This window comes from Hakea prostrata, chromosome 2 (assembly GCF_041222555.1).
Source record: "Hakea prostrata isolate BN-2017 chromosome 2, UWA_Hpros_2, whole genome shotgun sequence".
NCBI classification, from domain to species: domain Eukaryota; kingdom Viridiplantae; phylum Streptophyta; class Magnoliopsida; order Proteales; family Proteaceae; genus Hakea; species Hakea prostrata.
The window spans coordinates 51,129,886-51,151,834 of NC_142601.1; the positions used below are offsets into that span (position 1 = coordinate 51,129,886).

General features: G+C 40.6%; 1 protein-coding gene across 5 annotated transcripts; it reads left to right on the plus strand.

Annotated features, from left to right (window-relative positions):
- The first annotated feature begins 6,098 nt into the window (after positions 1-6,098).
- Positions 6,099-21,706, plus strand: LOC149024750 (WPP domain-interacting protein 2-like). 5 transcript variants are annotated; one of them, XM_089144960.1, is made up of 4 exons: positions 6,100-6,332; positions 6,641-7,921; positions 20,888-20,935; positions 21,032-21,706. In XM_089144960.1, the coding sequence occupies exons 2-4, from the start codon at positions 6,781-6,783 to the stop codon at positions 21,598-21,600; spliced, it is 1,758 nt and encodes a 585-aa protein (XP_089001086.1). In that variant the 5' UTR covers positions 6,100-6,332; positions 6,641-6,780; the 3' UTR covers positions 21,601-21,706. The 5 variants fall into 5 exon arrangements, with proteins under 5 accessions (XP_089001085.1, XP_089001083.1, XP_089001086.1 ...); XM_089144961.1 differs by having other exon boundaries at positions 21,035-21,706; XM_089144959.1 differs by having other exon boundaries at positions 6,099-6,332; positions 6,635-7,921; positions 20,888-21,706.
- The last annotated feature ends 243 nt before the right edge of the window (positions 21,707-21,949 follow it).

Sequence of the window (21,949 nt, forward strand, 5' to 3'; positions counted from 1 at the left end):
TGTTTCGCCCGATCTGCCTTTGAAAAATTCTATTGACAGCTCTCTGATAAGTTGCCCTTGCATTTTTCAAACCGAACGGCATTACTCGGTAATAATAACTTTCCCGATCAGTCATAAAGGAAGTGTGTTTCTCATCCTCCCGACTCATCAAGACCTGGTTATATCCCGAGTATGCGTCCATGAAACTAAGGACTTCGTGACCAGCAGTGGCATCGATCAGAAGATCAATCCTTGGGAGAGGGTAACAATCCTTAGGGCAGGCTTTGTTCAAGTTAGTGTAGTCGGTACACATTCTCCATTTCCCGTTTGCTTTCTTCACCATAACTACATTGGCCAGCCAGGTCGGGCATTCGATTGGTTCTATGAAACCCGACCTTTCCAATTTTTCAACCTCGAACCTGATTGCCTCATGCTTTTCAATCGCAAAATTTCTTCGTCTTTGGATGACCGGGGTTGCATCCTTCTGTATCCAGAGTTTGTGCTCTGCTACCCGTCTGTCTATCCCGGGCATATCATTTGCTGACCATGCGAAGATATCCGCATTATCACACAAGAACCGGGTAAGTTCTTCCTTGAAATCGTCCGGCTGCTCTGAGCCAATAAACGTTCCTCGGTCAGGAAGGGATTGACTAAGTTGGATCCTTTCCAGCTTTTCCACGGGCTCTGCTCGTTGCATGCTCTCCTCATCACGATCGTCCCGAACCTCAATGTTCATGGCTGTTCCCGAACTCTCTGGCTTACGCTTTTCCTTCAAGTAGTTTGTATAACATTGGCGGGAAGCCGATTGATCTGAGCAACATTCCCCGACTCCAGATTCGGTCGGGAACTTTAACTTCATATGTCTGGGAGACACGACTGCTTCCAGTGCATTTAACGTTGGTCGTCCCAGAATAACATTGTACGCCGACAGTTCCCTAACCACCATGAAGTTCACCCAAACCAAGGTATCTCGGGGTGACTTTCCAACTTTGAGGTCCAGATGGATCGCTCCTTCCGCCACTGTGGATGATCCTACGAAACCATATAGTGGCGTTGATGATGGTGTCAACAAATCATCAGCCAACTTCAATCTTCTGAAAGCATCATACGAGATGAGATCAACAGAGGACCCTGTGTCCACCAGGACTCGGTGCACCTCCCGATTTGTTATTTTAACTTTTATGATGATCGCATCATCATGTGGCGACGTGACACCATCTAAGTCTGCGTCCGTAAAAGTTATTGGTTCGGGACATGCCGGATTTTGCCTTTTCTTAGGCAAATGAACAGCCCCAACGAACCGAGCCTTTTGTTTTGCCTTTCTGATTGACTCCACAGTTGGTCCCCCCATGATCACGTACACAGGTGTTTCTTCCCGATCCGCCTTTTCCTTTCCCTTGTCCGCTTTTTTGACAAGCTCTTTTGGACTTGGGGATCGGCCTCTTTTCTTTGGCGCGGGTGAGTATGCTCGGCTCTTCCCCGATTGCTTTACATACTGACCCAACTTTCCTTGCTGAATCAATTTCTCTATTTCAAACTTCAGATTCCGACAGGCATCCGTATGATGGCCGTAATCTTGGTGGAATCGGCAATATTTCGTCATATCCCGATCCTCTGGAGGTGCACGTATTTTCCTGGGCCATTTCAACTCCTTTTTCTCCCGAATATTCATCAGAATTTCTGACGGCTTCGAGTTTAGAGGAGTATAGTTCACTTGCTCACGCTTCCAGTTACTTTTTGGCCTCTGATGCTTGTCACTCGGAGATGGTTTATCCACGTCCCGATCTGATCTTCTGTCCCGATCTGCTTTGACTCGAGCATTTATCACTTCATGAACATTGGCTTGCTTTTGACACCTGCGTAACAGCATCCCGTACGTTCTTGGTTTGTCCGTCAGCAGGACTTCCAGAAGCCTTTGGTGGGTAATGCCACTCCAAAGTGCAATGTACGCAACTTGATCATCAAGCTCCTCGATCTCGATGGCAACTTCGTCGAATCTTTTCAGATAATCCCGAATGGACTCATTTCGTCCTTGTCGTATGCCAAAGAGACTGTCGGATGTCTTTTTACTCCCGATCGCGCTACGGAATCTGGCTATGAATTTTTGGGCCAACTCCCGGAAATTATTTATTGATGCCGGTCGTAGACTGCTAAACCATTTAATAGCCGGGCCCTTGAGTGACGCTGGAAAAGTTCTGCAGAGCAATTCGTCCTCCCGACCTAGCACAGTCATCACTGACTTAAAGTAGCTGATATGCTCCTTTGGATTTGTTTTCCCTTCAAAAGGGGTGAAGGTTGGCATGATGAAATTTCTAGGGAGAGGCATGTTCATGATTTCGTTTGAGAATGGCTCCCGGTCTACCACATCAAGATCCTCGTCATGATCCCGATCTTCCAGCTTTCGCTCGACCTCAGCCACTCGCCTCCGCAGCCGGTTCTGCCTTGTACCATCCTCATCGGATTCGACACGTTCCCCCCTTGATCGAGGGGTTGTAGTCTCCTTTCTTTGGGATGGTGCCCGAGAGGTCGAAATTCTCGACCTTGAAGGTTGGGGTTGGCTTTCTCCTTCTTCCTCTCTATCCACGATCTCCTCGACCTCTTCCCGACGATCCCTAGGGGGCAAGGATCCCGTTTTAGGTGGCAACGAAATGCGCTCTAAAGCACTGATCCTTGTTCCATTGGGCGTGGTTTGGCGCTTGCTACGATCGGGTTGTGCTTCCCTTTGTTCCCGAGTATTTTTTATTCTCGGGATGCGCCTTGGATGTCGGGCTCCTCGTACCGTCCTGAAGGCTTTCATTAGTCTTCCGGACTGGGTATTACGCCTTGGTCCTTGTTCGACCCCAATTTGATGCACCAAACCACATAATACCCCTTGCATTTCGAGCATACCTTTGCGTATCTCGTCCATATCTGCCATAATGGCATGGTCCCGGGGACCTCGCGATGTTCCTTCTTCATTCGGATCTTCCAGAACCATGTTGTCTGGAAGTACCTCTTGTTCCTCGTGAACCGATGGATTAATCATTTCTTCGGGAATTACTCGATCATCCCCGGTACTTTCTTGTCGGGAACGTCCGTTAGTTCGTCGCACCATGACCTCCAAGCTTTGTCGTTCCCACAGACGGCGCCAAACTGATGCTGATCAATTATGCTTCTGGATCCGATTGAGCCTCCTCTCGTATCCGGGACGATGAGTCCTGCAAGAAAGGTTAGATGCGGGCCGGCTTGTGTGCCGGGCAGCCGCCTCCGATGGCAAAGTTAGATGATGAACCGAATGAGGTCTCGTGCAAAAGCTACACAAGATTATGCTCAAAGTGTATTGGTTGCTTACCGGAGGGGTAGATTTGTGCATTTATAGTGTGGGTGTTACCTTTTATGTATTTGGTAAGTTAGTCAAACAAGGGCTGATGTTTCTCCTCGGATCATGCTCCCTTGTCGTTGGTCCCATTCAATCAGCTGCTGAGTTGACCTTCTATAACAAGGATGATTGCTATATATGTGGCGTATGTTGCGCTTTTGGTCATGGATGATCGGCATCCTTCCCGATTAACTGTCATGCGGAGCCCCATTTGGGCCAGACCCGATCAGGTTTTATCCTGTTGAAATCGGGTGGAACCCGGCTAACATGACAATATATAATATTCGGGTTATACCCGTCTGGTGCTCATCTTTCCGTATCAATACCCCATTTGATGATTGTATAATGAAAATCAATAGAAAAGAATGCAAAATTCAACAAATCTTTTGATTGGATCTAGGATCCTATTTTGGATTCAGTATGGATAAAATATCTCTCTATGCTATACTATGTCAATATTCCATTCTTGATGAATCAATTTGATAGCTAAGATATTGTTGTTCGTAATATTGATTCGATTCAATAAAATTGGGATGCAAATCATCCCATTGAATTTACAAGAGAAAGATTTATCATCTCTATGGGATTAGATCCGGAGTTATTGCTAAGAGAAAAAAAGTACAATGAGATTCTAATCCTCTTCTTCATCCTTAATAAATCCTTATATTCATGGGGAGAATTTGGGAAACTTAGAAAAGAAGCCCGACATGATATTTCTTTTTGGCTTTCTCCAGTCGGATTCACATCCTCTATAATTCCTTTCCCTACAATTCCCTCCTAGAATTGTGCCATGTGGCATTAAGTAATCCAACGGTTACCCAATTCAAACTAAATTTGAATTTTATTTAAACCCACCCATAAATTTGAATTTTATTTAACTCTAGTTTGAATTGGATGACCATTGGATTACTTAATGTCACATGACCCAATCCTAGGAGAGAATTGTAGTGAAAAGAATTACAGAGGATGTAGATCCTTGCTAGGTTTGCTTCCTCTGTGATGCGAGTCTCTAGCCTTAGGTGATGGATGGGGGTGTTGTAAATATGTTTAAAACTTATTTTATATAAATATATGTTTTAATTGTGTCTTTTATCCATGGTTTTATTTAGTCCCACATCAGGTTGAGAGAATCTGATTATATGGTTTATATATAGTAAGGGCCCATGTATTATTAATGTGTGCGACACGAACTGAGCCTGAATCCTGTTGTGACCCTGCCAAGATTATAGATTAATATATTTATATGACTTGGGACTTTGATCCGGAAGGCCCATTTTGTCATGGGCCCTATTTTGGAAAGCCCGCTGTTGGGTGGTTACGTGGAGATGCCATCAGAGAGGCACTCTCCAGTAGGGAGGTCAGCTGGATAGGTACATTCTTATAGGGAGTTGAGCTGAAAGGTATCCTCACAAAGAGAGGTGACCTTACCTTTTCACCCACAGCCTTTGGAGCTCTCTATAAACCTATTTCCGAGTTCATTCTAAGTACAGAATTTCCTTTCTTCTTTCTTTCTCTTTCTCTCTCTCTCTCTCCCTGTTGTTATTCTGTTAAGGAGTGAACATAACCTGATACACCTTAAGTAACTTTTCTGGGGTGCAACCTTAAAGGTTGGGCTGACTGATCTTGGGGTGAAGACACTGTAGAACTCGTATTGCACAAGTCGGGGTGTCTAAATACCTTAAAGAAAGTACCTCTGGTACGTTTAAGCTCATTTGACAGTATTGTGAGAACAAGCGTTCAAGTATATTTGCAGATTCCTCAATAGCGTTTCAACAGGGGGTTTGGGTTTCGCTTTGTTACTTCCAGATGATGGCCTGGTTTGTGCTGTTCAATACCAGATTGTTTTGACTCAAGTCTATTGGGTGAGGCTTTATGCCTTCATGAAGTAGTTTTGATGGATGGGGCTATTGTTTTCTTCTTGTAAGTTGAATAATGCTTCCTCGTTCCTCAATCTTTTATTTACAGCGCCGTTGGGGTTCAAAGGGTGTTAGATGATGTTTTGCAAAGCAAGATTATTGTTCATTTAAATATATTCCACGTGCATCAAATAACATTGTTGATGCTTTGGCCTGAGAGGTCTAGTCCATTCAGAATAAGATAGATAGACCACGTTCCAATCCTTAGCTCCTGGGTATTATCTTGGTTGGGTGTGTAAATAGAATTTTATTTGCAGTAGCCACTGTTGACTGTTACTATTGGTGGTGATTGTTCCACATAATCAAAATAAGATCGAACCGTTAAAAATCAAATGACGAGTTTTACTTGTAAATACTATTTTTTATTTTTACATTGTAAGGATTTAAATTTACTAATTTACAAATCTGACCCCTCATGACTCCCAAATCTCCATTTCTTTCCTTTAGTTGAATTCTCCTTGCCACCATGAGATCCTTGTCCAAGCTTTCTCTGAGATTTGGAATGGTGTCTTCTCTATTTAGGACACCGGCTGGTTCATCAAGCTCATCATTTATAAGTAAACTCGTCATTTGATTCTTAACCATTTGATCTTATTTTGATTATGTAGTAAGATCATCACCGTTGGTTGGTAGCAACCAGCAAAGTTGTTGCAAATAGAAAGCAAATTACTATTGGATAACAAATCTAAATTCAACCCATTGATGATTTCGCCGTCCGATCTAAATCCGATTCCAGTTGACATCCCGAGACACGAGCATACGTCCGAATGCTTTCCTACGGTCAGCATTTCTTTATGAACTGAAGGAACGATACGCCGCCTGTTTATCGGTATCTCTACAATTCATTTACGTGCGGCGACGTGGTTGTCAACAGAGAATGTTGGAAAGACAGAGTGGCCGCCCCTATTATCTTTCTTAGATAAAAGGAAGAAGCGAAGAAGAATCGTTTTTTACTGAATTTTAAATTCGGGATTTAAAGCTGTAGACTGCAGATCCATACCCATGTTTAGGGTTTTCAGTGCCACTCTACTATCTAAGGCTGCAAATCTTTCTTTATTCGAGAAAAAGAGAGACGAAAGGTAAGGTTCTTTTACCTTCCTCAGTCTCTCAATTTCTAGCCAGATTTTCTCTTTCTGTGTTGTTATTATCAATCTGGGTGTCCAATTTCAATGTCTGCTGGTTTCTTTAACGGGATTTATCGAATCATTTATGTTGAAATTGTTCTTGGTTCAAACACATACCAGTGTTTAGTTGTTTTTTCAATTATGTAGATTTTGTTTAATGGCTATTGTTCATGTCTGAATTTTCTCGATTCTGTTATGATTTTGCATTACGGATGTTCTCAAGTGTTAAATATTTGAGTTTGCTAATTGGGTTGAAGTTGCAGTGGGAGATGCTGTGGAGAGAAAAAAGAGACATAATGATCAGGAAGTGGGTAGCCGATGAAATGATCTTTGCATTGGAAGGCTAGTACGCGCCAGAGAGATAGCAGTAGTTGACCTTTTTCACCTTGTGCTAGATTTAGTGATGGATTTATCGGTAGGTGAGGGTTCAGAACTTACACTTACAAGGAACAAAGAGACGGAAACCCCTGGGGTCGAGGCAGAGATTGTTGGGTTTTGTGGTAATGAGATTGCAGGTATCGGCCATGGAGATCCTGAGAGTAATCAATTGAATGGGAAACCAATCGAAATTGGACTTGGCAAGCAGCAAGTGGAGCTTCAACAATTTGCAACTTCCTCCGCCAAACTTGGATCGCCTCCATTATTATTCCAATCGGGAGGTGACGCAGACACGCCAACGACTCCAACAACAGCCACCAAAGGGCTTGGTCTAAGGAAATGGAGGAGGATACGGAGAGATTCCCCAAGGGATGGTAGCAGTCCGGAATCCAATAGGATCTTGAAGAGGGGGCTTTCCATCCCTGCAGAACCTACTAGGGCTAGAGACTCGTCCGCTGAGATCAAGCTCAAGAGCGAGGGATCTCTTGCTTCTGTTGATTCATCTGTCAAGGGTCAGGCCTCTGTCACCAGTGTGCCTGCGGTGACTTCGGATTCAAGGACGGCCGTGGGTTCCACTTTACCTGCCTCTATCGATTCTGAGAACAGCGAGGACAGGAGTAGCAAATCCTCTACAGCAGCCAGTCCACCCACATCGAGGTATGATGTTCCCGTATTTGTGGGAGCTTCCTCCTCCTCGCGAGAGAAAGGCAAGATCAAGAATCTGAGTGGAAAGATTTCAGGTGGTGCTTCTCACAAGGTTCAACAGGGGAAAAGTAAGACTGAGACTAGTAAGAAGTCTAGAGCAGAAAGGTTTAAAATTGAGAAGGAAAATTCGTATTCCAGCCTGGAATCCGACTCCAGAAGCTCCAATGTCCTATTTGGGCAGATGGAAAGCATTTATGGGTTTAGAAATGGTAGACAGAGTGAGAAATGTAATTATGATGGAGAGAACAGTGATGAAGCCCATGCAAGTGAGATGCAGTCTAACGATTATGGCAAAGAAAATGGGGGAGCAGCCAAAGATGTTTCACAGGGTGATTTAGCTGCTGATATGTCATCAGAAGTTAGGGAAGAAGAAAATGGTAATCATCAGCTCCAAGCAGACCGAGATCCTTTGGTCAGTTCAATTCTTTCGTTGCAGTCAGTGCAGGAATTACTTGAAAGAGGTAGGTCTTCCTCTCTTTGCCTAGTAGCTTTTACACCATTTTCCCATTTCTGAGATTTGGAGTTATTTGTGTTGTTTTAGTACTTCTTAATGCTTTGCTATTATGTCATCCCAATGCTCATATCAGAGTGCGTTTTTTGAATGGTTCCGTATGCTTTTTTGATCCTAGGTGTGTAGCTTTAAGTTTTATTCTATGTTTTCAGGTAAAAAAAATTTCTCCATTGTTGGACGTTGCTTTGATGCATATACCACAAAAACTTAGAATCTTAATGTAAAATATTTGCAGAAGGAAGAAGGTGAAGTGGTGGTTCATTAGCAAATATGTTTCTTGGTTTTTGCTTCCTTTTATAGTTTCCTATTTCAAATGGCACTTCTCATTCTTTCTTTTCATTTCAAAATTTTCTGTAATGGTTCTTAGACTATGTTTAGATGTTTGGTAGTTTGTTTAGTTTGTCTGATATATTTGTGTGCTTCTTACTGATGTTTAAATCTGACAATCAAGAACTTATTTAATATTTTATTTTATTTTACATGAGGTGAATGATTTCAGAAAGGTCTCATCTGTTTTGGCATGAAGCTGAAGGTGGTAAATATATCATTGAATGGATTTTGATCCCTGTTTTATTTTTCTTTTGAGAGGGAGAGGCAGAGAGGGGCGGGGGGTTGGTTGCAGGGGGTTGTTACCTGTTTGGATGGATGATATGTAGCAGGGAGGAAAATATTCCTGCAAAATTTCCAAGCGTTGTTTTGCCGAATGGTCACAAGAGATCCATGGAAAAATTCCTGGTTGGTGGAACTAAAAAAAATATAAAATCTGAAGGACCAGATCAGGCAGTTTGTGTCTACTGTTAAGAAGATTTTGATCAATGACTGTAAAAATGCCAGCTTTTGTCTCTTTCAACTGGGATAGTTACCATGAAGGCTGATTAGGATCATTGATTCTGGTCGAAGTCAGCTAAGTACTTGATGCAGTTCATAGGTTATTTAGGGACAATAATGTAATTTGCTTTCTTTTATCTTCATCCTGTTAGTTGTTAATAGCAAGTAGGAGTTGGTATCTGTTTCAATTATTAAGTCATAGTCAGAGTGGAGGTTGACTTTTACTATGACTTTTATGGTATGATTTTTTTTTGGGGGGGGGGGGGGGTTTGTGAGTCTGTAAAGTTGCACATAACCCAAAATTTGGATGGGATATTTGGAATGCAATATTTGAAAATTGAGATTCCCTAGTGTTATTCTGCCGCTGTGTGCACTTCAGACTTCTCTCCTTCTCACTTTCATCCTTTCCCAGGTCAGACTGTCAGACCTTTCATTTATAATTGCAGCTAGGAATTATTATTTATCTCCACCACTGTTGAGTGGTAGGGTTAAAGAGTTGACTTTTTCTTTCATTTAAGTGTATGATTAGGACTATTTGTGTTCAGTTCTATAAAGCAGCATGTAAGCCACAATTGGGATGGTTTTTGGAATAAAATATTGAAAAAACTTAGATGTACCTCTCATGGTGCTGGTGTGCTGCTGTTTGCATTTCAACTTCTCTCCTTGGGTGCGTCGTTTTTCAGGTCTGATCATCTAATCTCCTTTCTATTAGCTAGTTTTATATCACTTCATTAAAGATCTTTTGGTAGTACTCTGTTCTGGGTGATACTTGTAGCCAAGAAGTTGATTGATCCATTAAATCTGGTATTTCACGTTAAAGTCAGCCTCGCTCCTGTACAGTCTGGTTCTCTAGTAATCAATCTGTATTAAGAGTTGAATCTGAAACTGCTTGAGTTCTTGTCTATTGCTTGGATCAGTTTCAGAAAATCTTACTCCGCTTAGAGGTTGTTTCAGTTCAATTGGTATCCTAGTTTTCATATTTAGTAGTACCTCCAGTTCCTTTGATAATATGTCATAATCCTTAGCTGTCATTCTGTTTCCATGCTTCCATGAATTGTCAGTTTTTTCCTGTATCCTGTTAAGTTATGAGGAATTTAGAATTTCCAGTTACACAGTTGCCATTACATTCCTATATTTTATTGTTATCATCTAGTGGGTCCATAGTGAACCTAAACAATGTTTCTGGATCCTGCGATGCCATTATTTTACCATGACATCCATGGAAAAAAATAAGAATGGTTCTGTCGCTCTTGACATTTCTGATAGTGCGTTAATGCCTGTAAGTGTCTGTTCTTGTCATTGCGTTTTTGCCATAATTCAAGGCACTACCTTCATTGGTTCTGTGTTCTTGACATTTCTGACAGTGCACTAATAATGCCTCTTTAAGTGTCTAATCTTGGCATCGTGTTCTTGCGATAGTTATCAAGGCACCGTGTTCTTTGGTTCTTCAGCTCTTAACATTTCTCATAATGCAATAATACCTAAAAGTTTCTAACCTTGGTATATTTTGTTCTTACTGTAGATATTAAGGCATTGCCCAGGCGACGCCATGGCATCCAAACTCCTTGATTCCTTGGGCTTCTTGCTGCCTTTTTGGTGTTGTCTTGATAACTGTGATTCTTGTGATGCAGTATTGATAAAATGGCTTAACAAGTGTCAACTAATATGAGGATTAATATAAACAGATCCAGATCAAGAGAAAACTATTATCTGGTCAATGTACAAGTTATATAGTCTAGTGTAGAACAACCAAGTCTTATCGCAACTAGTTGGGTTGGCTAAATGGCTCTGTGCAAAGACAGTGTGAAAAAGATGGTAGTAAAAAGGAAGGAATGCAACTATATCAATGATTCAGCAAATATCCCATCTAAAAGTCATTGACTACATTGATCCTTGCTCTCAGCTCTATTCAAGGCTTTACTTGGGACAAGATCTAAACTATGCATTTCAATCCTCGCTAGTCACTAGTTATCCTGGGGTCATTTTAGGCCTTACGCTGGCTCTTTTAGATCTGAATCAGATTTGATGTATATGGTGCGATCTATTAATTTATTGGTTGGTCAAAAAAGCTGTAAAAAAGTAGACAAATTAAATTCTGATCCGGATTCAAGAATTACTTGTTTGTTTAAAAGAGTTGGGTAAAAAGTCGGATGTTTAAGTTGAGCAACAGGTATATTGTAGACCATGTCGTGCATTTTTGTCCCCAATACAACCAAAAATATTTTCCCCTCGTATAAGATGAGTGATGTGAACTTGATTTTAGGCTTAGGGTTCCTTGGATGATCTCCCTAAAATTAAAGGTTTGCCTAGAATCTATGATAAATTTGAAAGCAAAAGAAATAAGAATTTAAGGTTGGTTCTAGAATTACTGGGGAACTTAAGGAAAAGGTTATGGGTGATTTGGGGGACTGTCAAAAGTTTATGGGTGATGGTTTGGTAAAGGTTAACTAAAGGATCTATGGGTTGTTGGATTTGGTTAACAGAAAAGATACGGGATGGGTTAGGGTTCTAACAAGGTGGCATGGGGGTTTAGGGGAAACCAAGACTTACCCAAAAGCGTGGGGGGAAGTTTGTGGTTAGGTTAGAAAAGGGTTGGAGATGGTTTTGATTCACCATGGGCCGAATCTCTGATGGAAGGAGAGATTGTTGAAAAGACCTTGGGCAGTCTTGATTTCTCATTCTTACTCTCTTGTTTCTTTTCTTTTTTCTTTCTTTCTTTTCCCTTTATCTTTTTCTTGTTTCAGCTGCAAGTCAGAGCGGGTAGCTGAATAGGGGAGAGAGGGGGGAGGGGATGCTGCAAGGTAGAAGGGAGGTGGGATGAAGGGTTCAGGTGAGTCTCAGGGGGTTCTAGGGTATCACAGGGCTTGGGAGGGCCAAGGGTATGACAACAAGTGTGAGGGGGTTTCTGGGTTGCGCAAACAGGGGGAGGGGCAGCGCGGGTGCTGTGCGATGGTTTGGGATAAAAGGGAAGTGGCTAGGGGTGTTTGGTACTTGTTTCTGCTGTGGTGGCTGCTGGAACTTGAAGGTGGATTGCTGCAATTGAATTCCATGGGCTGAAAACCCCGCCGTGGCCTTCACAAAGAGAACCATGACCTGTTTCCCACAAGTAATGTTCAATCTTTGTTCAATGCAGATTTAAAATTTACAATCATGGACTGGCTTATTCATAGCCTTACATCAAAAGAAAGAAGTTACTCAAACTAGGAGACTCTATTTGTACTCAGGTAGAACTTATAAACCAACTTAACTAGGGATTCCTTTATAAGTTAGGATACCCTTCTAAAACTTAATAACAATCACCTAAATTAAAGGAACTCTTCTTGAAATAAAATACTTAATTATCTATAAGAGTCCTACTTCATAGAAAGACTCCTAAGGACTCAAGAACTCAACTAACAACTCAAAATATGACTTTTAAATAAAATCGGAGACTGAAAATTAACAATTTAAATTTCTGAAAAATTAAATTTCAGCAACTAGTTAGGGCTTGAAGTGACCAAAATGCCCCTTTTAGGGTCCTGCCAGCCCTAGGTGTGCCACCTGGGTGGGGCCTTGGCGCCCTCAGTAGGGTTTCAGCCAAGGGTTGACCTTTGTTTACATCAATGAGCTTTTAAATTTTGTAATACAAAGGATTTCGATGTTCTTGAATCCTTTGTTAAGCTAATTATTCTTCTATGAAAAAAGGAAAAGAAAAATAGTTGTAAAAAACCAGATATGAATATAATAGTTATTTATTTTGGATTTGGGAATCTGTTATAATATCATTACAGTATATTGCTAATTGCTCGTATATTTGTATTATGATGAGATGAAGTTATGTTTGTTTTTTATGATGATCTTTCATAATTATGATTCATTAATATTGGTTTAGCTTATAGTAAAACTATATAAGTTTTTGGTATACTATATGTGCCACATAAAATTAATGTATTAAAAAATGTACCCCAACCGCTTTGGTCAGGTTGTCGCCTCTTCAACCATGCATTTGAATCGTTAGCAAGGGTCACAATGGAAGAGGATGGGCGAAAAGATAAAAAGTTACCTGAGACATCGGTCATATGATCGGACGCCTTGAGTCAATGTGATGTGACATCACACGTCCACCCATCATTTTTTATTACCAGAGATAGAGATGACGGAACCTTGCAGCTTGGTTCGGCGAGATGTATGGAGATATCTACTAGATAGGGTGAAATAGATTGTTAGGACTATGGTCTATACCACATTTTCTTTTGTAACATTAGTATTAGTATTTATTTATTTATTTATTATTATTTTTTTAAAGGGTATTTAGGGATTCTTATTTAGTTGGGCATTTATTTCCTTTATTCGTAGGGTTTTAGGAAATTCTTTGTTTTAATGACCTAGCACCAATGATTGAGCATGAAAAATCAGAAAAGAAAATTGTGAGTAGCAAGGTCTCTCTTTTATGGCCGAAAGCCCACCTGTAGGTAAGCCTTCTTCACCCCTCCTTTTTTGAGTTCTTTTGGTTCTGATAATTTTCATGCCTCTTCTTCTTACTAGTTCTATTGGTTCTGAAAATTCCCAAACCCCATCCGATAACGACCTTTAGGCTATTGATATTTCTTGCTTGGATGTAGTGCGTTGCATGATATCGCAACTTAGTGCATTGAAGAAGACTGGTGGACTAATATTTTCATCGCCCATACATGCCACTAGGGAAAGAATTGTCGAGTTTCCATTGATAGTGGGAGTTGTGTGAATGTGGTGGCACAACATGCTGCATCCTGCATGGGGCTTAAACCTTAGGCTCACTCAAAGCCTTACAAGGTTGCCTGGGTTGATCTGTCCACCATTCTTGTTAGGTTGAGATGTTTAGTCCCATTGCAATTTGTAGGCTATGAGGATAAAGCTTGGTGTGATGTCTAGGACATGGATGTTACCCACATCATTTTAGGGAGACCTTGGATCTATGATTTAGATGTCATTTATTATTGGAGTTCTAACATATGTGTGTGTTAATTCAATGGGAAGAAAATTAGGCTGACCCTTTGAGCCCCTAAAGAGATTAGAGTCTCTGAGAACGAAGGAAGCACTTTAAAACTGGCCCAAAAGTAAACACTCGACATCTTGAGTCAGAAGACCTTTGAAGGGAAGTGTAAAGAAACACAGGTTATTTATGCCCTAGTTATTAAATAAAGTAATATAGAGACATCATGCCTAATAACTGAGACACCCAGGGAAGTGCAACCTTTATCGAGGGAATTCAAGCAGTTGTTCTTAGAGGAACTGTCAGATGAGCTACCACCCATGCATGATATCGAGCACACCATTGATCTAGTTCCAGGTTCATGCTTGCTGAATTTACCTCACTTTTGTGTGAAGCCCAAAGAGCACGCTAAGTTAAAGCATCAAGTTGATGAACTGCTCTATGTGCTGTACCTGCTTTACTCATGCCAAAGAAAGATGGCAATTGATTTATGTGTGTGGATGGCTGAGTCATAAACAAAGTCATTGTTAAGTACAGGTTTCCCTACCTAGACTCATTGATATGCTTGACATGGTGTGTAGTGCTTACCATATTCTCTAAAGGTGACCTGAAGAGTGGGTACCACTAGATATGGATGAGACCATGGAATGAATGGAAGCGGTCTTCAAGACTAAATATGGCCTTTATGAGTGGCTAGTCATGCCATTTGGGCTCTCAAGCGCCTCTAGTACCTTCATGAGGATCATGATAGAGGTGTTGAGACCCTTTGTAGGGAAGTTCCTAGTGGTCTACTATAACGACATCTTCATTTATAGCAAAGACTCACCTTGATCACCCATGTCAAGTATTCTAGACACTTTTAAAAAAGAAGCTTTATGCTAATCTTAAGAAGTGTACCTTCTTTTGCGACTTGATGGTGCTTAGGTTTTGTTGTGTCAGCTAGTGGACTATTAGTTGACCCCAAGAAAGTTAGGGTGATAGTAGAATGGCCAGAACCAACTAATATTCACGATTAGGAGTTTCCACGTTTAGCCACTTTCTACAGGCGGTGCATTCACCAATTTGGTACCATTATGCTTCCCCATCATGGATTGCATTAGAAAAGGGTAGTTTAAATGGACTTAAAGTGCTACTACAGCCTTTTAGGAGATCAAGAGACTGATGTCTGAGTCCCCAATCCTAAGCTTACTAGATTTCTCCAAGGTCCTTGAAGTAGCTTATGATGCATTAGGGGTAGGTATAGGAGGTCTCCTTAGCCAAGAGTCTTACCCTATTGCCTATCTCAACAAGAAGCTAAATGCAGCCAAGCAACGGTATTCTACATATGATAAAGACTTCTACATGGTAGTACATGCTTTGAGATACTTGCGTCATTATTGGCTATCGTAAGAATTCATCCTATTTGTCAATCACTAGGTACTTAGATACTTGAGCTCCCAAAAGAAATTAAACCCGAGACATGCCAAGTGAATTGAGTTTCTACAAGAGTACCCATAAAAGCACAAGCCTGGAACGGAGATCAAAGCCCTTGAGGCCCTTAGTCGAGTGAATGCCTTGCTACGGCTGTATAATGCCTACAATTGTGTGAAGTCTCTATTGCACGGTTTGAGTGTGCAAGTTGTTGGGTTTGAGCAGATGAAGGGTCGGTATCATGCTTGCCTTGATTTTGGAGGGATCTTCACTTCTCTTAGTAGTGACCCACCCAAGCCACACCCTAATTATAGCTTGTGAGACGAGTTCCTATTTAGAGGTCACATATTATACATTCCTAAGACTTCATTGAGAGACCATTTGATTTGGGAGTTGCATAACGACAGAGTTGACAGTCACTTTGGTTGAGATAAGACCATTTCACCAATAGGGACTGATTTTATTGGCTTGATTTGCAGAGATATGTAGCATGTATCATTCACCAGTGTTGTGCCCATCAAACTGGAAAACAACATAAGAAAAAGATGGGCCTGTATACTTCGCTACCCATTCCCCGCTCCCCATGGTAGGACCTTAGCATGAAGTTTGTGTTAAGCTTACCCAAGTCCTTGAGAGGCAATGATTCTACCTTTTTGGTATTGAATCGCTTCTAAAAAAACTGTCCCACTTCATCCTATGCTCGAAGAAATCTGATGCCTTTGGGATGGCAAAGTTATTCTTCTAGATGTCTTTAAGTGTCATGGCCTTCCCCTCACCACAGTGTCTGACAGAGATGTCAAGGTCGCTAATCACTTTTGGTGCACCTTGTGGTGCGCATTTTAGGCATCAAACGCTGATTCTCTATAGCGTGCCATCCTTAGACCCACAGTCAGACCTAGGTCGTTCATGTGAGTTTAGGCCATCTTCTTAGATGTCTTATTGGTGAGAGTTTGGGTACTTGGGATTGTATTCTATCACATGCTGAGTTTGCTTATAACATGTTTAAGAATAGGTCCACTGCTTTGTCTCCTTTTGAGGTTTGCTTAGATGTTCAGCCTAGAGTCCCTAGAGATCTTATACCTTCCCTAGTCAGTTCTAGAGTTAGTGAGTTAGTCGAGTCTTTTATACAGAGTGTACATGATTTACATGCAGAAATATGACAACCGATTGCTTCCAGCAATAAGCAATATAAGTCTTGTGCAGATGTTCACCAAAGGCCATAAGAGTTCAAAGAAGATGACTTGGTTATGGTTTGGATCCACTCAACTAGATTTGTGAGAGGAAAAGCAAGCAATCTTTATGCTCGTCGGGCAGGCCCATTAAAAGTGATTTAGAGGATCGACACAAGTGCGTATGTGATTAATTTGCTGTCTGATATGGGGATAAGTAACATCTTCAATGTTGAGAACTTCACTCCATGACCGACACACTATCCCTTCACCATATCCACTTGCATTAGGAGATTCTCCTTTTGATATTGACCAGCAGGACCCTGCTACCCACATTACACTGTCCCCTCCATTACCCTAGTTTACCACCTTTCCTTATCCACATGAGTTTCTGATTAGATGGTGTGGACGACCATAGAGGGACAACTCTTGGATCACACATGAGGAATTCTAGCGACTAGACCTTGACTTCTTGGAGTACTACCAGAGCTTTCATTCATCAAATGTGAATTCTTTGCAGACGGGGAGGATTGACGGGGACATCACACGTCCACCCATCATTCGTTATTACCAGAGACAGAGGCGATTGAACCTTTCGGCTTGGTTTGGCGAGGCGTATGGAGATATCTATAAGAAAGGGTCATCTGGACCCTTAGGACCGTGATCCATACCAGTCGTTTTTTACAATGGTATTAGTATTTATTGGGTTTATTTTTTTTAAGGGTAATTTAGGGAGTTTCCTTTCTTATTTTTGTATCTTGGGTGGTATGGGATTTTATTTAGTTGGGTATTTTCTTTCCTTTATTCGTATCTCTCTCACACTTGCAGGTTAGCCTTATTCCCCCCTATTTGAGTTCTATTGGTTCTGAAAATTCCCTTACCCCTTCTTCTAACTAGTTCTACTCTTTTTTTCTCCAATTAACCCTGCTTTCTTCTCATACTATTTTCTTTTCCTCATCCCTTCATCCTCATGGTAGGAATTTCCTGCATTGAGATTCCTTTGGTTTTCTGTCCTTCGTTATCTCCTCTCTTGGGTTTCTGGCCCCATCCCCTTTTTTTTGCTCTCCTCAAGCTGACAGATATATATATATACACACACACATTTTCTGTTTCCCCCCCCTCCTTTTCTGCTTTGTCTCTTAACCTGCCCATCCTACGGCAGGCCTGCTTCCTCCTATATCTGTTGACAGCCCCTCCTTGCTGTCTCTTCTTGTGTCCTATTTCTGCATCTCCTTCTTCTCCTTTGCTGTCTCCTACTTTCTGTTGACCATATCAGTTGCAGAACTATTTTCTGCAGAACTTTATTCTCCCAGTCTCTGTCTTTATTTCACACTTTTCCTTACAATAACTCACTTACTGCTTTGTAGACTAGTTATTAGAAGCTGCTGCCTTTTTGTTCTGCTGTTAATTCCTTTAGTGCTTGGGTTAGGTTTTAGTTTTGGTTTGAGTTGGGATTAACATTATGTACTTTGCCCCTATTGGATTAATAAAGCATATTTCTTGTTGCTGAAATTTGTTTTTTAAATTGCTGTGAATGCAATGCCCCATTCTTCCCTCCCATTAGACTAGTTGCGTGGATTGACTAAGCTTGATTTGGTTTGTTCGTCTTTAGTCTTCGGATTAAAAATTTGGAGGCTATTTATATTTCTTAATGCTGAAATTATATCTGTAATAAATTTCTACTGTTGGTCTGAATATATGCTGCGCAAACCCCTCCCCTAATCCCTCTTAGTGTGTTAGTTAGCATAGGATCCTGTTTCTTTGTAAGATACCCTAGTTTCTAGGGCTGTCCTACATCACAATGATCTAGGGATGGCAGGTATAAGCACAAGTTGTGGCATTACTTGTTTGAGCAAAGATGGCAAGAGGAGGTTGATATTGAAGTGCTTGGAACTAGGTGAATCAAACATATTCTTCATCAGGCATTTTCATAGTCTTTCGCTTCTGGCTGTGGAATGGTAGTAGTAGATGACTTCGATGATGAAGTGTTAGCAACCTGAGGTGGCTTATCATGAAGCAACCTCTGTATATGACTGGACAACCATAATGATGACAAGTCCTAACATTTATAGTAGTTTTAGTGGATCGCTGTAAATTTTCTTGAGCATCGAGGTTTCTGCCTGATCCTCCACCTCCACATCCACAAGTAGCTCTAGAACCTAACCGCCACTAGAGCCGCAGTTCGGAGCAAAAGATGCCAATGCAAAATTATTGGTGGAATTGGACTTGTCTGACTATATGAGTCACCTTTGGACACACGAAGTACTTGGGAAAATGTTTTGAACAGTGATTGTATTTTATCTCCCATAGAATTTGTGCTCTATTTGGGTCGAATTCCTTCATCTTCCTCTTAAAAAAACCCATAATTGCAAGTTGTTCGTGCCAAGGCTCGAGGGTTTAGTTTCGACCAAAATTTCTGTCAAAATTTGGTACTTTTCGAGCAAGGTTTCGACCTTAGGTTCCAGGGCTTATATGGCCTCCGTTTCATCCAATTCCTTGCCTCCCACCTATTTAAAGCATAATAAACACAAGGAACTCGTAGTTTGTCCCAAAAATCCACTGAAAAGTCATCATTCAAAGTATACTAACAAATGATTGGTTTGGAGAAGTACAAATTATATTGCATATAAGCATAACACGTCAGCAACATGAATTGTTTGATAGAATGGTTACATATACAAGAAGTCAACAAAATACAATGACCAACTAGATCAAATGATTGCTCATTTAAGGCATGAACAAAACATAAGTAAAAAAAATGGAAAGTTTGGAACTGTTGGGTATGGGGTAGAGGCCCTATATCCCTTTGGGCCTTGGAGTTTCCTTTGTAGTTTGGATTTGGGCCCATGAACAACTGTTGTGGCTTAGGAGGTGTTTGAAGGCGGAGGAGGAGCAAAAGAGCTATTTGAAGGCAAAGGAGTTGTGGAAATAGGGTGAAAATGAGGTTGAAATCACAAAAAAAAAGAGAAATCAGCCGACTTAGGTTGAAACTTAAGCTGCAAAACCAGGGCAGAAAGGTTGAGACCTGTGATTTCAACCAAGATAGAGAATTTTATAAGGAATAATCAACTGAAACTGGTCGAAACAATGTTTCTTTGATCAGTTTCGGTTGAAATTTTGGACTGTTTCGTGTGAAACATTGTAATGAAACGAGTCTCGCAAGTTCTGTTTTGATTTTGAAAAATGCAGGTATCTTTTTGGTCAAAATTTGGACCGTTTCGGTGGAAATTTGTTTCACTGATTTTGCATTTCATCTACCTTTGATGAATTAGGTAGAATGGCATTCGATTCTTCTCTTTCTATAGTCTACAAAATATTTGGGTTAAAGGTCTGCCCTTCCTATCAAACATATGAAACTCCTATGAAACCTCATAGATGCTGGAAAGGCAGTTCTGTCCGGAATACAATACATTTAGGGTAATCCCTTATCTCCATTGTCAATATTTGCTACTAAATTGACAATATCTCTCTCCATAGAGTTCAACATTTATCATAAGATTTGGGATGTAGTCTTCCATGTATTACTCCTAGTAGACATGGTGACTTGGTGAGATGGTCTTGCCGTCCACAACCAGTCAACACAACCTTTGTCTTCTTCCATTGATGGAAATTAACAATTCTTTCAAGTTTTTGGCCAAAAGTACGATGGGATGTGGATGTCATAATTTCAGTAATTGTACTTTTGGGTACAGACTTAGATTCACATGTAGACATAATGTCCTAGATTTGCTTCACTTCAAGCAAATAATATTCCACCTAATCAGAAAAAATAGGCTGCAATAAAGATAGAACTCAATAAAATCTCAATTTAGTGACCAAAATACTCGGTCATACACCCATTGAATCTGAAATACCATTACAGCAACAAGAGTGACTCCAGAAATAACTTTTCTAAGTCTGAAATTCAAAGGCAACAACACACAGAATCCTCCAAAATAAGGTGCCGAACAAATCACACGGGATATCTACTCACAGCAGTTCTTAATCAAACAATAAAGCCTCGCACAGGACATCTACTAACAACAGTTCTTAATCAAACAATAAAGCCTTACACAGGATATCTACTCACAGCAGTTCTTAACCAAACAATGAAGCCTTCAGAGAAGAAATTTTAATCAATCAAAACCCCAAGCAGTAAGTTTACTTATTCAAAAGTACTGACCAGACATGGAGATAACAAATCCATAAAAAAAGACGAGCAGCAGCTGCAGATAATGCGATTAACTTTCTGACTTTGGGTCATACTGAATTTTTTTCTTCCAGAAACATCTAAGTAAAATGTGACCTATATCAAGATTGTCCTTCTATGATGTTTCTATCCGGCCAAAACTAAAATAAAAAAAAAAAAAAAAAAAAAAAAGAAAAGAAAAAAGAAACAACAGGTATTTCCCTATGTATTTAGCATAGCATAGTTCCTCAAAGGAACATGTGTTTTTTTCACTGAACTGCCATCTTATTTGTTTCTAATTAAAACATTTGTACATGTTTGTAAAGTGCTTGCGGCTCTGTACTGTTTATAAAGGACACTGTTGATGGAATCTCTTTTTCTCATCTGCAGAAGTAGAAATGTTTGGAGAGCTCGGACAGGAAGAAGTTCTTCTTGCTGGTAAGTCAATTGCTACTCATTCCATTGCTACACAATTTGCTTCTGTTGACCCAGGAACCTGTGAACTCAACTCATCTGGTCCTTTGCACTTTGAAGAAGGTGTTGATCCAACCAGTTCACCACATCTGGAAGTGCAGTCTCCTGAGAGCAATCTTGAAGAGGCAACAACCATCCCCAAGGTTGAGGATTCTAGTTCTGAATACGAAACATATAGGGGTGAGTCATCAAAAGAAGAAACGGGTAGCAGTCTAAAGCCCCTGAATGGGTTTAGACAGATGCATATTGAGGTAGAGGATCTGATTATGCAGAAGATTGAAACCGAAATCGAGTCTCTGGTGATTACTAGTTCAACTCAGCATTTAAAAGTTGCCACAGCAGACCATGTCAGACTCCTTGAGGAACAGAAGTCTATGATAGGACAACAAACCCAGAGGCTGGAAAAGCTCAGAGATGCTGAAACTAATGCTGTTTTGTTGAAGAGGAAGGCAGAGGAGTTGGAGGAGTCATGTGGGGAGATGCTGGGGCGTGGAGGGGTTTTGGAGATGCAGAACAGGGTTTTCAAGTTTACATTTTGCTTTCTCGTCCAATTGATTTTGCTGTTTGTAGCCCTTGGGATATTTCTCTTGCAGCTGTTGTCCCATTCTTCTGGGTTTGTACCAACTTAACTATGCGTTTACACTAGATCTTTTTTGTAATTCTCATCAGATGAAACATCAAATTTTCTTGACAACAGTTCCTGCTCTTCCAAATCATATCTTATGTTTTTTCTTCTGTTTTGATGATCTTGTAAATGCTAATTTATTTTCATTTCACTTTTAGTACTTTGTGATTTCGGTAAATTCTTATATGTTCATGAAAGCAATCAAAGCTTGTAGTTTTTAAATTACATGATTCTAGGTAGCACACAGAGGAAATAGGTCATAGGTCAAACTGTCAGACTTGAAACAGACAGGTTATTACCAAGAGTCTGAAATTGTTTCAGTGTTATGCAATAAATGCGCAACACAATGTAGC

Bases quoted from the DNA above. Each gene is read 5' to 3' on its own strand.
- LOC149024750 (XM_089144959.1), top strand. From the start codon at position 6,781: ATGGATTTATCGGTAGGTGAGGGTTCAGAACTTACACTTACAAGGAAC. The intron at 7,922-20,887 runs GTAGGTCTTCCT...TCTCATCTGCAG, and splicing joins GCAGGAATTACTTGAAAGAG to AAGTAGAAATGTTTGGAGAG.